The 15,564-nt window shown below is 38.7% G+C and overlaps 1 protein-coding gene across 1 annotated transcript in view; it reads left to right on the top strand.

Annotated features, from left to right (window-relative positions):
• The window catches only part of Slc25a36 (solute carrier family 25 member 36), a 32,314-nt gene extending 22,430 nt beyond the window's left edge, over positions 1 to 9,884 (top strand). Inside the window, exons 5-7 of the mRNA XM_057766852.1 lie at positions 2,806 to 2,872; positions 5,272 to 5,561; positions 6,206 to 9,884. Of these exons, the coding sequence (XP_057622835.1) occupies positions 2,806 to 2,872; positions 5,272 to 5,561; positions 6,206 to 6,399 (551 nt within the window). The 3' untranslated portion in view covers positions 6,400 to 9,884. The remainder of the gene's footprint in view (positions 1 to 2,805; positions 2,873 to 5,271; positions 5,562 to 6,205) is intronic.
• Positions 9,885 to 15,564: the final 5,680 nt, after the last annotated feature.

Below are 15,564 nucleotides of genomic sequence, written 5' to 3'. Positions count from 1 at the left end.
AATACTGTGAAACTCAAGAATCAGCATATATATATATATGTATATATACATATATATATATACACACACACACACACAAAATTTTAAAGAACCAACAGCTGAAACCCTAAAGCTAATGCCTGGCTTCTTTATCCAAGCCAGCAGTAGTTTGCTGGTTGGCTGTACTGAGCACTGGCACCAATTTCTCCAAGAGTTAAGTCAGAACAGCCACAGCAAGCATAGCTTCAGCAATACCAACTTCAATATAGCATTCTCTCATTTACCTAAATCCTAGTGGTGGTCTGGTGCATACTGTGTCTGGAAGTAAATTTTAAATTATAGTTGAGTGAGAAATACCTGCTGTTTGCTTTCTGACATTGTTTATTTACAGAGTAGTTTTAAAGTTACCATTTGAGTCTTCAATTTTTATATGTATTGTTCAGATCTTAAAGTGAGGGATTTTGTGACTTGGAAAGAGATTTAGGACAGAAACTTTAACTAACAGTTTTATTTTAAACTTAAAATTGGTGGTAATCTTTTTTTAAAAGTTAAATGAAAATTTTTAATTGAATAGTTTTTATTTTTAGTTTAAAGAAGAATTTCCACTATATGCCTCTTAAATTAAGTTTTTAAAGAAGGCAAGTTGTTTTTCCTAGAAATAATTAAAATTATTGTGAATAAAGAATAATTGTAGGTTTATACTACTCCCTATCTTTTTACTTAAAAACTCTTAATCTTGCTGCATAGACATGTAACTACTAAAAATACTCACAAGATACAATCTTGTTTAAGAATCGTGGTCAGGGCTGCGACTTTGTCGTTAGATCACTTTCCTGCCAGTGGTGAGGCCTTGATTTCAGTCTCCAGCAAGGAGTTAATTGGTGTTTTGACCTGTATTGATGCCTGATCATACATAATTTTAAAATGTTGAGTTTAACTGTCTCATTTAGAAAAATAGGGCTCAAAGGAAGAAAATAACAGTGTAAGTTCATTCTGAGACTAAAGATGTAAGACAAACATTTAAACTAGTCAGATGGTCACATTTATTCTTTCACCAAGAATGTACTCATGAGAAGAACCCCTTATTAAAAAAGATGTTCCTTAGCAATCTGTTCCACATTTATTATGTTATTACCAGCTAATGCTGCCATAGTTACTGGTCTCTTTTCTCTTTATGTATGTAATATTAAAAGCACTTAAGAAAAGCAGAAACTGCCGGACGGTGGTGACACACGCCTTTAATCCCAGCACTCGGGAGGCAGAGGCAGGTGGATCTCTGTGAGTTCGAGGCCAGCCTGGTCTACAAGAGCTAGTTCCAGGACAGGAACCAAAAGCTACGGAGAAACCCTGTCTCGAAAAATCAAAAAAGAAAGAAAGAAGGAAGGAAGGAAGGAAGGAAGGAAGGAAAGAAAGAAGGAAAGAAGGAAAGAAAGAAAGAGAAAGAAAGAAAGAAAGAAAGAAAGAAAGAAAGAAAGAAAGAAAGGCAGAAACTATGTACTCGTCACAAAATTATGAAAGTTATAAGCCAAGACTTCACATATCTTGCTAAATAGGTTTAATTGGGGACCCCCCCCCTTTGTGTGTCATGTGGCTACTTCTACAGTGTTAAAACATGGCGTAAAACAAATAAAATTTGAGTGAGTTAATTATCTGGTATTGCAGAAGGGGAAAGAGCATTCATTATGAAACCAAGTTTGGCTTTGTAAACAATTCAGTAAAATTATTTCCCTTACGTAGCAGCTCTAAAAGCCAAGGAAAGTTTGATTGAGTCTAACAGCTCTTAAAGTAGTATTAAACACATCACAGTATTTTTGTTCGTATTTAAATGCGATGAATATAGTATATCTTTTTAAAAACAATCTGCTTGACTTGATAGTATTTGATAGAAGGTATTAAATAGCTAAGTTTCTTATTTCTCTTTGTGAGTTTTCAGTGAATTTAAAGGCCAGTTGAGTAAATGTAATTCTCTGAAGTTTGTATTACTGACCTTAAATGTGAAAGCAAAAGGAATGCCCTGTTTTGTATAGGTGAAACATCTTTATAAATTCCTGTCATTAAGACTGCATTTTCTGTGTTGTTCTTCTAAAAGTAGGAAGACACCAAGTAAAAGATAGTGCATGGTCCCAGAAAACTCACTGCCCAGAGATCCTTATTTACTGTCTGAGCCTGAGCCGCCGTGGGGACTGCTCTCTACAGTAGTTACTGGATGACACTTGAATGTTAGTGAGAGAGAGTGCCTTCTACCCCACTGACTTTCTTCACTATCTGTACAAGTGAGCCGGAAATTCCAGTTTGTAACTTTTTTGGACTTTAGAGTTTTATTTGTTTAATTGGATGACAAGTAGATCCCACCTATTAACCCTAACAGAAACCTTACCTCTGTGCTAATACTTCCTTTAAAAACCAAAACAAACAAACAAAAAAACACGAACTAAAAAACGGGACCCAACAAATCTTTCCTATATTAGTGAGTGGTGCCATTTGTGTAGACATCCATGTGAGTGGAGTGTGCAGGTGATGTGACTGCCCCAGGCAGCTATTGCAGAGTGCACAGAGTTGCTGTTTGTGAGCTCGGCTCACAGAGTAGAGAGCACCCTGTTGCACATGAGTTAGAGCGACACTTAAGGGGAGATAAGATTCTTCTAGGAAGGCCAGAATGGAGAATTTATGTGGGTGAACAGGTGTTCAAAGTGGAAAGCTTTACTTCAGTTAATAGTTTAAACCTTTGTAGCCATTGTCGTTACTGTAGATTCATACAGTGTAAAGATCCTTAGTGTGAATAGTGGTTCCTGTCTATTGACATTCATTTTAAATATATTTGTTTAGGTTTTACTGCAATCACTGCAACAAACCCCATTTGGCTTATAAAGACCAGGTTACAGCTTGATGCAAGGTATGTGCTTGTTTGGTTTGGTTTGGTTTGGTTTGGTTTGGTTTGGTTTGGTTTGGTTTGGTTTGGTTTGGTTTGGTTCGGAGATAGGGTCTTTATGTAGCCCAGGAGGAACAGAGGCTGCCCTCTTCTGGCCTCAGACTCCCAAGTGTTATGCTTATAGGTGAGTCACCACACCCAGCTTAAGGCATATTTATTCTTGAAAGTAAAATAAGCTAAATAAGATTTAAGTGTTTTTTATATAAATTTGTATCAGTAATGCCTCAGGGCCAGGTTGCCTTACTTCATTTTATCCTGTTTATACACAAACATGGAATGGCATTATGACATCTCCATACATGCCCATGATGCATTTCTATCATTCACCCCCGTTACTCTCTCCTGCCCCATTCTCTGTGATCCCGTTCTTCTAACTAGCCCCACTTCTGCTTTTGTCTGTTTTGAGTATGCAGCTGTGAATTTATTTAGGGTTATTTATAGGAGCCATGGGTAACAGTTTATTTACAATAAGGTAGGCTCCTTAAGATAGCTACACCACTGAAGAAATTCTCCCCGCATCAACCTTTAACTACATCCAGATCTTCAGGAAAAAGTGGCATCCCATGAACCCCTTCCCTCCCCTCCCTCGACAGTCTTGACCAGCCCAGTTTTGTGGAGATCCTGTGCAGGTCATCCCAGCTGCCACACTGCAGTCACACCATGACTGGGAATCAGTATTCCACACCTATTTTTGTTCCTCTGGCTCTTACTTTCCTTCCAGCCCTTCTTCCAGTAGTGTTTGCTGATCCTTGGAGGGGCTTGTGTCCCATCATAGCTGAGCATCCACCAGTCGTTTATTCTTGGCGCACTGACCAATCTGTAGTCATGGCTCACCACTACAGAAGGAAGCTGGCATCAGCATTCTTCTGTGGACATGAGCATAGTATTTGGAAGGCAATATGACAGGGGTATTCTGCTCATTGAGGAAAACACAAGTAGCTTGCCCACTTAGCCATAGGGTTTTGACAGTTTTCAGAACCAAATATGAATCTTTGCCGTGGAGCAAGCCTCACGTTCAGTCAGAAAGCAGATTGGGTATCCCCTGAAATAGACTTGCCAGTATTGCACCAGTAGGTTCATCTTGCCTAGCCGGTCAATATTGTTGCACACAGGGTCCACAGCTGAGTAAAATCTAGTTGAAATCTTCCCAGCATCCTGAATAGCACTTTCTGGTGCTGTGAGGGCTACTGCTGAGTATTTATTGTTGCTTTTGTTTCATTTTGAAATGTGGATCTCCCCTCAGATGCAAAAAAGTTACATTAGTTGATAATGGACAGTAAATAAGAAAACTGCCTGTATGTTAAAGAGTTTCATGTGCTTTTTATTGGGAAACAATAGGTTAACCAAGCCAGAAAGTGATATTCTACCCACCTGTATGAATTGCTTGTAAGGGCTTCCCAATAGCTAAACAAGTTACATGGTAGTTAGTCTAAAGTGAAGCCCATTGCTCAAATCCAGGCACCTATGTATAAAAACCCTGAGCTAGGAGGTAGTATTCCTATGATGTATTATAGTAAGTGTTTTTACAAGTGAATCTTTACCTTTAAGTGGTACTAAAGGTTATCTTGGGAAAGATACTGAGTAAGCACCTTGTAACTATAGGAGCAGAATCATCATTTACCAAGCCACTCACAAGGACACCACATAGGCATTACATTTGTCTGGTACGTTTTCAGATGGACCTGGGTGAAATGGAAGAAACTCAGTCATATTCCTTGCTTTGTGATACGGTGTCCCTCAGTTGTTGTTTTTTTATTTTATTGGGGACTGTTTGAGAGTTGTTTTTTTTTTTTTACTATATAAATGAGGCTGGCCTCGTATTCACAAAGGTCCACCAGCCTCTGTCTCCCAGAGTATTGGAATTAAAGGTGTGCACCATCATACCTGGCCCTCATTGTTTTTACTAAATGCAAAGAAAATTGAGCATAATTAGAATGGGAATGATCACAGTGTAGGGTTTGGTTTTTTGATGGCTTTGAGTCTTCCTTGAATCAATACTTGAGCATAGAGTTCTCCCACATTGAGGAGCACAGGAAACTGAAGAGTTACAGTGTGCTGTGTGTTTGGTAAGATAATTGCATGATATCCATCTTAATAGAACAAATTTAGGAGAAAAGAAATGAGAAATCTTAGTTTTTTTGTTTGTTTTGTTTTTTTGTTTTTGGCTTTTCGAGACAGGGTTTCTCTGTGACTTTGGGGCTCTTGTAGGCCAGGCTTTCCTCGAACTCACATATATTTTGAAATTCTTAATGAGTTGACAAAGATCATTATTTAGTAGAGTGTCATATTAAAATATACATATTGTTAACCGATAAAAATCTTCCAGTAATTAATGTCAGTTGTTTTCTCTCTTTTCCTTTCAGGAATCGTGGGGAAAAGCGAATGGGTGCGTTTGAATGTGTTCGTAAAGTATATCAAACAGATGGACTGAGAGGATTTTATAGAGGCATGTCTGCCTCCTATGCCGGCATATCAGAGACAGTTATCCATTTTGTTATTTATGAAAGTATAAAGCAAAAACTGCTGGAGTGTAAGACTGCTTCCATGATGGAAAGTGATGAAGAGTCTGTGAAAGAAGCATCGGATTTTGTGAGAATGATGCTAGCTGCTGCCACCTCAAAAACTTGTGCCACAACCATAGCGTATCCACACGGTAAGAGAGTGGCTGAGTTTCTCTGTGTGGTTCTGGTTGTCCTGGAACTCGCTCTGTAGACCAGACTGGCCTTGAACTCACAGAGATCCACCTGCCTCTGCCTCCCGAGTGCTGGGATTAAAGATGTGTGCCACCACCACCCGACTCAAATGTTGTTCTTAATAATGTTAGGTATGCTATCATTTTCAAATTGGAAACAAGAAGAAATGTAAAAATTCAGTTATTGCCCAAGGGTACATCAGAAATGGATCTCAAATTTAAAGTCTTTAAACTGCAAGGGCCCAAGCAATTTTGTTATGTTATTTTATGTTGGCACATTAAGCATGCCTGCCAAAAAAAATTTCTATATTCATAGCTTAATTCCTATATTCATTTCTAATTCTTATGTTCATATATTTATGGGTATTATTTATCATGCTGCATGTACACCTTTTATCTGTTTCTGCGACAGATGTGTTGACTAGTGTGTATGATCTGGGCTGTATTAGTTTGCTGTCATGTAGTCTGCCTGGTTCGGTAAGCTATACATTGAATCACTGTCCTGCATTTATAGAGTAATACATCAGGTATGCGTTCTCTATGATGAGAGTGGAAAGATAAGAGTAATGTTTCAGTAAACTGATTTTTCTTTTTTTCGTAAACAGAAGTTGTAAGAACACGACTACGAGAAGAAGGAACAAAATACAGATCTTTTTTTCAGACACTGTCTTTGATTGTTCAAGAAGAAGGTTATGGGTCTCTTTACCGTGGCCTAACAACTCATCTGGTGAGACAAATTCCAAACACAGCCATTATGATGGCCACCTATGAATTGGTGGTCTATCTACTTAATGGATAGCAGCGTGGCCTGTCATGCTACAAAGCAGGAAGACCAAAAGATCACAGTGGACCATGGAATCTTGAAGCCAGCATGGTGGACAGAAGACAGTAATCTGGAAGCATATAACTACTATGGCTGAGTGGAAGTTTGGCTGTAGGAAGTAAAGTACCACACTACATTAGTCTTTCAGTGAACAGGCCCTGGGCCACCACTAAGAGAATGCTTCGAAAAGCATTCGTTTCTTAAAATTGCCATTTTCTCTACCATTGTTCACAGCTATGGGGTTTTTTTTAAATTGATTTATGACATTCAGAATGTAGTGTTAATTGCATTCTTTCAGTCTTCTAAACAGTCATCTCTAAGTAATTATCCAAAGATAGTGGTGACAATTGCAAATGTCTAACTTGACATCTTCTGTAATACTGTAAAATAATGATAGATAGATCCTTAATGCGATTTTCCTGAGAGGGCCCTGCTTGGTACAGTGTTCTAAAATCATTTGGCATCAGTAGTCACTGTATTTGACAACCAGTGAAATGGTATCTAAATACCTTACTTTCAGCATTAGAATGTTTTGATCACAACTGATATATTTATTACAATGTGGACTTTTATCATATCAGATGTGCATGGTTAATGTGGGGGCTATAAAATAAGCTAGTGGATGCCAACTCAGTGACTTTATGACAAGTGCTTCATCACATCTTCTCCAATTACATAATGCATGAATGAGGCATATGTGATTATCATATTCTCATATCCACATGTTATTTACAAAAGTAAAGAAGTTAATGACTTTTGAGTCTGTTCTTCTTACTTTTACAGTAAGAATTTTAATCTCTAAATTATTTCCACATTTGTATAGATCATTCTTGGTTGATAGAGAAAATGGTAATTTTTCACTTTTGCCCATGAAGTGATGCTAATGTTTAGGACAAGATAAATATTACAAAAAGAGGTCTTCAGCTATGTGACAGCAACCGCAGTCGACCAGGAGTTTGTCCATCAGTGTGCTGCACTGGACAGATTTTCTGTCCTAATTTTCTGAATGTTCTATCATAAAGTCAGGCGAATTTCAGTTCAATGTGTTAACAAGATATAGTTTTTAAATTTTGCTATTGAGTCAGCGACACCTTTTAACACTTTAATTGTATTATATAAGGCCATTATAAAGGTGTTTGCTGTAATACTATAGATTTTCCAATGGATGTTGCTATATTGGTATATAAATAAAACTTCTACAATTAAACTCCACTGTGGTACTCATCGGTGTACCCTAACCTTACATTTTGTGCAATGGCTTTCTCTTCAGAATGACTATGTGAATGCACTTTGTGGCCTTTTAAGGGGGTAAGAATTTGTGTTAATTTTTTAAAATATTGTTAGGTATTAGGCAGAAGCAGTGTTCATAATATTTTTTTGGATTTTTAGACATGTTTTGGATATATTTTGGAGATCTTCCAGTGTTCTAAGTGTGCCGTGTACTGTGTAATGCCACAATATGGAGAAAAGCTGCATGCCATTGAAAGCTTTCGCTGCTGTCATCAATGAAGTTTAACACCCTCTTAAATTTCTCACCTTGACTTCCTTGTAACCCATAACTGGATGTTCTTGAGGTGCTCATTTGGAATTAAAAATATTCCAATCTATTTGGAGACCAAAGGCGAGTTCAGATTGTTACCTTTGGAATTCTTGCAGCTTTGACATTTATTACATGGAACATACCAAAAATAAATTCTCACCTGGGGTTTAGCTTAAATCTGTAGAGAAGGTCTCAGGCTATAGTGTTTGCCTCTTCAGGTGCCATTGATACTGCCTGATACAGTGCCATTTGCTCTGTGAAGATCCAGAACTCTTAGTTGTGTTGAATGTAGGACATGTTCTCCTGTGTTACACAGATCTCAAATGATGAAGAATGACAAGAAAACCAGCAGCTAAGGAACAGCCTGTGTAGTGTAGCAGATCCATAATAAGTGTCCTTCAAGGATGAATATGTGTTCTGTGTTTCCTAAGAAAAACTTTCCATTTGCCTCTAGTGCGCTGTACTCGGTGTTTAAAGAGTTAGTGTGTGTTCTGCAAGAAAGGGGTTTAAAGTCTTAGTATTTACTTTGAAAGCAGTCATTGGAAAGGAGCAATGAGGTCTGTTTTCTCTTTCCCCTGAGTACTGTCTGCCATAGTTTATGACAGAGATAATTAAAAAACATATGTGTATTATATATAGTTTGTCTCTTTAAAGATTTTCTTAAATCCATTGTAATGTTGAAAAGCTGTGTATACTCAGAGCATTGGGTTTTTTAAAATTGTTTTCTTTTTTTTTATTTTTTTTATTTTATTTTATTTTTTTTAAATTGTTTTCAATCAGATAATCTTGTTAAAAATGTTTTAGAGAGCTAGAGTGGACCTTTTTGTATACTTTTGTTGTGGCCCTCTCAGAAAATTGAACTTATTCAGACAAGCTAGAGCAGTAGCTACTGGAAGCAAACCCTCACCCATCAGGGACTCTGCTGTGGCTCAAAGACTTGAAATTTGGGTATTCCAGTTGGTGAACCGTGGAGTCTAGTGGGATACCATATAGTGCTTTAAATTCCCAGGGAATGCTCTACTACCAAACTTTGTTTTTGTTTTATGATAGGATCTCTTATTACCCAAGATAACCTTGAACCCCGAATTTTTCTGCCTCTGCCTACTAAGTGCTGGTATTACAGACCCCACCATACCCACCAGCTCAGTCCCAGTTCTCATTATATGACTGTAGAACCTGCCTGACTCACTAGAGGGAGCTCAGCTGGCTTAGAATTCTGAAACTATGACAACATCCTTAGGTCATTTAGCCCAGCCATGTCTCCTAACCCTGGATGTCTGCTGTGTGTTAGCTTTGTTAGGATGAGCGCAGTTTGGGGTGTTCAAAAGAAAAAAAAATGTATTTAAAGTAGCTTTTTAAAATCACCGTGAAATAGTGATTTCAATTTGAAGAACTTAAGTGGTAGGAATTAATCTCCCCTTTCTCTAAGGACCTGCTTTGTATCTCTGTTTACATGCTCTTCTGCAAACTGCTCGTGTTATAGGGACCCCTGTAGGGCTGAGACATAGCTCATTTGTCCTCACTGATCATGACTTAACATTCCTAAGAAGACGGGTGTCTGCTAACAGGACCGCATTTACCTTATGAAATAGAGTGCTTTCTGCCCTCATGTACCTTTTCTAACATTGTTTCTCCTTGACTCTACCTTGGTTATTATGCTGCCCATTTTAGAAACTAAAAAGTTCTGCTCAGTTATGTTAAACTTTTTTGACTGTACCCCAGTGGATGTGAATTAAATTATACCAATCACTCATAGTTCAGCCAGCTTTAAAAGAGCTGATGAGTTTTGCCCATTTATATGAGTGTTGCTATTGCATTTTTGTACATGGCTGCAGATTATGTGCATTTATTCTGTATGTTAACTAGCTGACTTGTACTTGAATTAAAATTCAGGAAATTAAAATGCTTTTGAAAATGTGGTTATTAAAATTATTTATTAATATTTTGTTATGGTGAAGATATAATTGTTCTGTATGTGGAACAGACTGCATTACTCTCTGAGTTGGCATTAGTCTCCTTTGTTCATACAGCAAACAAACTTTCTACCCATTAGACCTGATAGTTGTCTGGGTATCAAAAAGTCAGGTAGTATAACTCTTTCATAGCTTGATTTAAAAAAAAAAAAAAAAAACTATTCTTTGTGGTCTTTGTTGCTCTTTGAGTCCAGTGCTTTTCATAAAACGAAACAAATCTGATTTATAGAACATTGCACAATTAGTCTGATTAGAGTATTAAATTGATGCATTCTGTCTAGGTTGTAACATTTTACATTAACTTTTTTGTTCTAATTGTAGATTTCAGGAAAGTTAATATTTTTGGAAACCAAAGGGCTTGTAGGATAACCAGGTGAATCCATACATATTAGGTGATGTGATAAAATCGATGCTGGTAGGCAAGCAAGATGGCTAAGCAGGTTAGATATGACCTGGATTAGGTCCTTTAGCTTCACATGGTGGGGGGAAGCAAAAACCAATTCCTGCAAGTTGTCCTCGCCTTGCCCATGCACACTGTGGCACCCTTGCTCCCACACATACACACTAGATAATGGTTGCTGTTTTTTAACTGACTTATGCTCCTGGTGCCTACCCACTTTACATTTGTAATTTCCCTGAGTCTCATCAACAACAAACACGACATGTTTTTACAGACGTGAAAGCCAGGTCAAACTGGTGCTGTTCTCTGGCTTGTGCCTGTTGTAAAGTTGAAACGTTTGTCCTGGTAGTGGCGTTCTTCATACAAGATACACCAACAGAAGGACAGTTGAGACCGATAGGACTCAGTTCACGACCCAGTGGCGTTCTTCACACAAGATACACCGACAGATAGGAACATGAGTTCACAGCTCATGTTAAGGGGTCGGGGTGTGGCAGGGAAAAGAATTTGGATTTATGCTTTCTCAGCCTTAGTGTCACGTTTGCACAACTTGTGAAACTCAAGGCGTTTTCATTACACAGATCTTTCCTGTCCTTTGTTAATTTTTTTTCCCAAAGTATCTTTTTAGGCTGTTGTGAATGGAATTTTTTTCTTTATTGCCTCCTCGAGTATATTTATTATTACTGGTATGTAAGAAGGCTGCTGGTTTTTACATTCATTTTGCTGAGAGTGTTCGTCAGTTCTTAAAAGTTTTCTGGTGGTGTCTTATCCTCTTGTAGAATCTACTGTCCACCAGTGGAGGTGCTCGCTCCTGGACCTCTTCCCTTCCTGCTGGTTTTCTTTTCGTTTGTTGTGTTGGTCTTGTGGCTTTAGTTTAAGACTACTACAATTGAATAGGAGAACAGAAAATGGACACCTTTGAATTATATTAACAAAATACAAGTTTGTCGTGTAGCCTTCATGATGGTGAGATGATATTCCTTCCATTCTGAGTGTCTTTAGGACTGTGAACATGAAGAGGATAACATGTATTGATATATGTCTATTGAGCCATCTCTCCATATCTGGACCCAGCTAGCTAATTGTGAATGATCTTTTTCTTGAATTCATTTGCAGGTGGTTTGTTGAGAGTGTTTGTTCTATGTTCATCAGGGAGATTGATCTGAAATTTTCTTTTGTCACATTTTTGTCTGGTTTTGGTATCAGGTTAGTAGCATCATAGAAGAGTGTGGTAATGGTCCTTCCTTTTCTATCTTATGGAGTATTTGGAGCAGTGCTGGTTTCAGTTCTTGGAAGGTCTGATAAAATTCAGTGAATCCATCTGGACCTTAAATTGCTACTACATAATTGCTCATCTTCATGTTATTTTTGTAAGTCATATGTATCTATAAATTCATTCATTCCTGGGGCTGGAGAGATGGCTCAGTGATGCAGAGCACTGCTTGCGCTTCCTGAGGTCCTGAGTTCAATTCCCAGCAACCACATGGTGACTCACAACCATCTGTAGTAAGATCTGGCGCCCTCTCCTGACCTATAGGCGTACATGCAGACAGAACACTGTATACATGATAAGTCTTTTTTAAAAACATCATTCGCTTCTAACAGCATTTCCAATTCAGTGAAATGTAAGTTTTTAAGTTAAGACTTAATGATGTTACAAATTTCATCAGTATCTCTTGTAATGTCTCTCTTTTCATCTGTTTTGTAATTCTTATTTTTCTTGGTCCGGCTAAGGGTTTAACAACTCCATTTAGCTGTTCAAATAACAAACTTTTTGTTTCATTCTTTCTGTTATTGTTTCTATTTTATTAATTTCTTTCCTGATGTCATTTTTTCCATGTACTGATTTGAAGTTTGGCTTATTTTTGTTTTTCCAAGACCCCAAACTGTATCATTAAGTAATTCATTTGCAGTGTCTATAATTTCTTACTTTGGGAACCGGCAGCTGTAAACTGCCCTCTCGGGATGTTCTGTTTTCATATTAATTTTTTCTAGGAATTTTTTAAACATTTCTTGACTTCAGTTATTCATTCATCATCCAGTGTGGTGTTTAGTTGCCCGAAGTTGGTGCATGTCCAATACTTTCTCTTTTTAAAAAATTACATTTTTTTGAGTGCACAACAACCAAGGAGGAAGGAAGAGAGAGGATAAGTAAAAAAACAACTGGACAATAACCCCATTCCTGTCTGCAGTCATTTGTTTGCTTTTGCAATAGTTAATAAGAGTTTTCCAGAGTGGCACCTGTGTGGACTTCTTCAATTCAGATGATGAATGCTGATTTGCAGGCCAAGGTGTAGAGCCTTGTCCAATGGATTCCACACTCCCCTTGTAGCCAAATATGAATTGTCTTGTGGTGCCATAGAACTCAATCTAAGTGATGTGAATTGAGGTGTGACCTCTGGTGTGTGTCAAGATATCTCTGTAAATAGGCTCTTAAGAATAAAAATGTCACCGGGAGGTGGTAGTGCACACCTTTAATCCCCAGCAGTTCAAGGCCAGCCTTGTTTACAAAGCAAGTTGCAGGGTAGGCCCTAAAGCTACAGAGAAACCCTCCCTTGAAAGAAAACAAAGCGGAAAAAGAATAGAAATATCAGTCTGGAGAGATGGCTCAGCAGTTAAAAACACTGACTGCCCATGTATAGAGGGCCTGGGTTCAATTCCCCGCGCCTCTATGGTGTCTTAGAACAGTCCAGTACCCCCTTGCCTCCACAGCAGACACATGTAGTACATACACAAATGCAAGCCAACATGCACACACAAAAACATCTAAAAGGAATAAAAGCATATAAATTTTAAAGCTTGTTTAAATCAACACCTTCTTAATAGAACAAAACGTGAGTAACATGAATGTTATAAGCATTGCTCAGCCAACTTGATCTAGTCAGCATTTATAGAGTGCTCTAGACGATGAGACATCTTTTCATTGAATATGGTTGTACTTGTTTTACTCTTGACTTTTTGAGGGCTTCGCCACCCAGCTCCCAAATAAATCACACACAGGCTTATTCTTAGTTATGAATGCCTGGCCTTAGCTTGTTTCTTGCCAGCTTTCCTTACATTACCCTGTCTACCTTTTTCCTCTGGGCTTTTTCCTTTTCTTACTTTTGTACAACTCTCACTTTTATTCAGTGGGTGACTGGCTGTTGACATCCTCCTCTGCCCCGCCCCCTCTCAGTTGCTCCCTTTTCTCTCCTCCCAGATGTCTCCTCCTGTTTGTAGAAGGAGCTGCAGGCTACGTTCCTGCCACCCAGCTCCCGCTGCCTGGCTAGCTTATGCCCCAAAATAACAACACAAACTGTATTCATATAAACACTGCCTGGCCCATTATATCTAGCCTCTTCTTGGCTAACTCTCATATCTTGCTTAACCCATTTCTAATAATCTGTGTAGCACCACAAAGTGGTGGTTTACCAGGAAAGATTCAGCATGTCTGACCTGCATTCATCTTGGGCCAGAGCTTCGTCGCATCTGGCTCTGAGAGGAGAGGCATAGCGATTGCCTCACTTCCTCCCAGCATTCTGTTCTGTTTACTCCGCCTACCTAATTTTCTGTCCTATCAAATGGGCCAAGGCAGTTTCTTTATTAACCAATGAGAGTAACACATAGATCATCATTTCCTCCATTACCTGTTTATCCTCTGCCTGCCAGCCCCGCCTACCTTTTCTCCTACCTTACTGTTGGCCGTTCAGCTCTCTATTAGACCATGAGGTGTTTACAGCTTCACAGAGTTAATGCCACATAAACAAAAGCAACACATCTTTACAACATTAAACAAGTGTTCTGCAACATAAACAAAAGTAATACCTTAAAATAGTATTCCCAACATATAATGATTCACCAAGATGAACCGCGTGTGGGGTCATAGGAAGTTTCAGTAAGTTTTTTTAAGAAAATCACTTTAGAAAGGGTTATGGAAATATACCTGGAATAGCCGCCCCAGTGCTTGAAATTAAGTAGCATACTTCTCAGTAACGTGTTGATGAAGAAGTCTGTGAGAAAACAATTTTGAAGTAAACAATAGTAAAAACTTGAATTTTCAGAAAATATTCCAAGGGTAGAGAATAACTTAAAACTGTTACGTTAAGTGAGAGACACAGAATTAATGATGTAAGCTGCTATTCTTTAGTATCAGTGAAATAGATAAGGAGAATAAGAGTCCAGCTGGGGAGCACTTGGGAGGCAGAGGCAGGCAGATCTTTGTGAGTTCGAGACCAGCCTGGTCTACAGAATGAGTTCCAGGACAGCCAGGGCTACACAGAGAAAAGCTGTCTCGACAAACAAACAAAAAAATATCCAATTAGTATGACCAGAAGCAGAGATGGGCATCAGATAAATAGTTCAGATGCCCGAAGGGCAGTAAAAACTATAACTACTTAGGGAAAATTCAGAATTCTTTGAAGTGAGTCAGAGCAGTACACCTTTCTGCCCATCAGGGGCTCTGTTCACATCTGCTTTCCTGTGTATTTTAGAAGCGCTTCCAGACGCCAGTGTGGCTCTTCTGCAGAGAAATGAAGCTGCTGGGATGAATCCCGGCCTCCGACACTGGATGCTCACAGAGCTGCAGCAACATTTCACTTTCCTGCTGCACAGTCTAGGTTTCCCTCATTCTCAGCCCTTAGAAAGGGCTTGGTATCTGGTATAGATTCCTCGCAGAACATGGGTCTCCTATACCTGTCCAGTTATCAGCAAAACTGATCAAGAGAAAAAGTGGGTCTTTGAGACACCATCATATCCCTACCTATTCTCCTTAGGAAGCAAACTCCTGTCTTTCTGTGAATGACAGTCAACTCCGTTAACAAAAACTGACTTGTCTTGCCTACTAGTCTCTAGACATAAAGAGCCAAATGAACCTTATAAACTCGAATTGTTCCTGTGTGTGTTTGCAGACATGCCCGTCTTTGGAGACCTGAGCCTCGAAAGTTGCAGAGCCCAAAAAGTTGCACGTCCCTGAGAGTGGTGCATGGACTCAGTCCCATAGACCGTGTGTTACTGTCTCCAGACATGAGAACCATATAACCTTTCATATTTGGTACGTAGGTACCACATTGGTGTCTCATAGTTGAGTGTTACTTGTGGGCTAAAGTTTCAGATGTACATTTGTTAGACCATTGCAGTGAGTGACCTTTAAGGCCAGAAGTGGTACATTGCATGATAAAAAGTTCTGTGATCGGGGCTGGAGAGATGGCTCAGAGGTTAAGAGCATTGCCTGCTCTTCCAAAGGTCCTGAG

The sequence above is a fragment of the Chionomys nivalis genome, chromosome 4, assembly GCF_950005125.1.
Source record: "Chionomys nivalis chromosome 4, mChiNiv1.1, whole genome shotgun sequence".
Lineage (NCBI taxonomy): Eukaryota > Metazoa > Chordata > Mammalia > Rodentia > Cricetidae > Chionomys > Chionomys nivalis.
The sequence above is the reverse complement of the archived record's forward strand: the minus strand, read 5'-3'. Positions and strand labels throughout refer to the sequence as shown.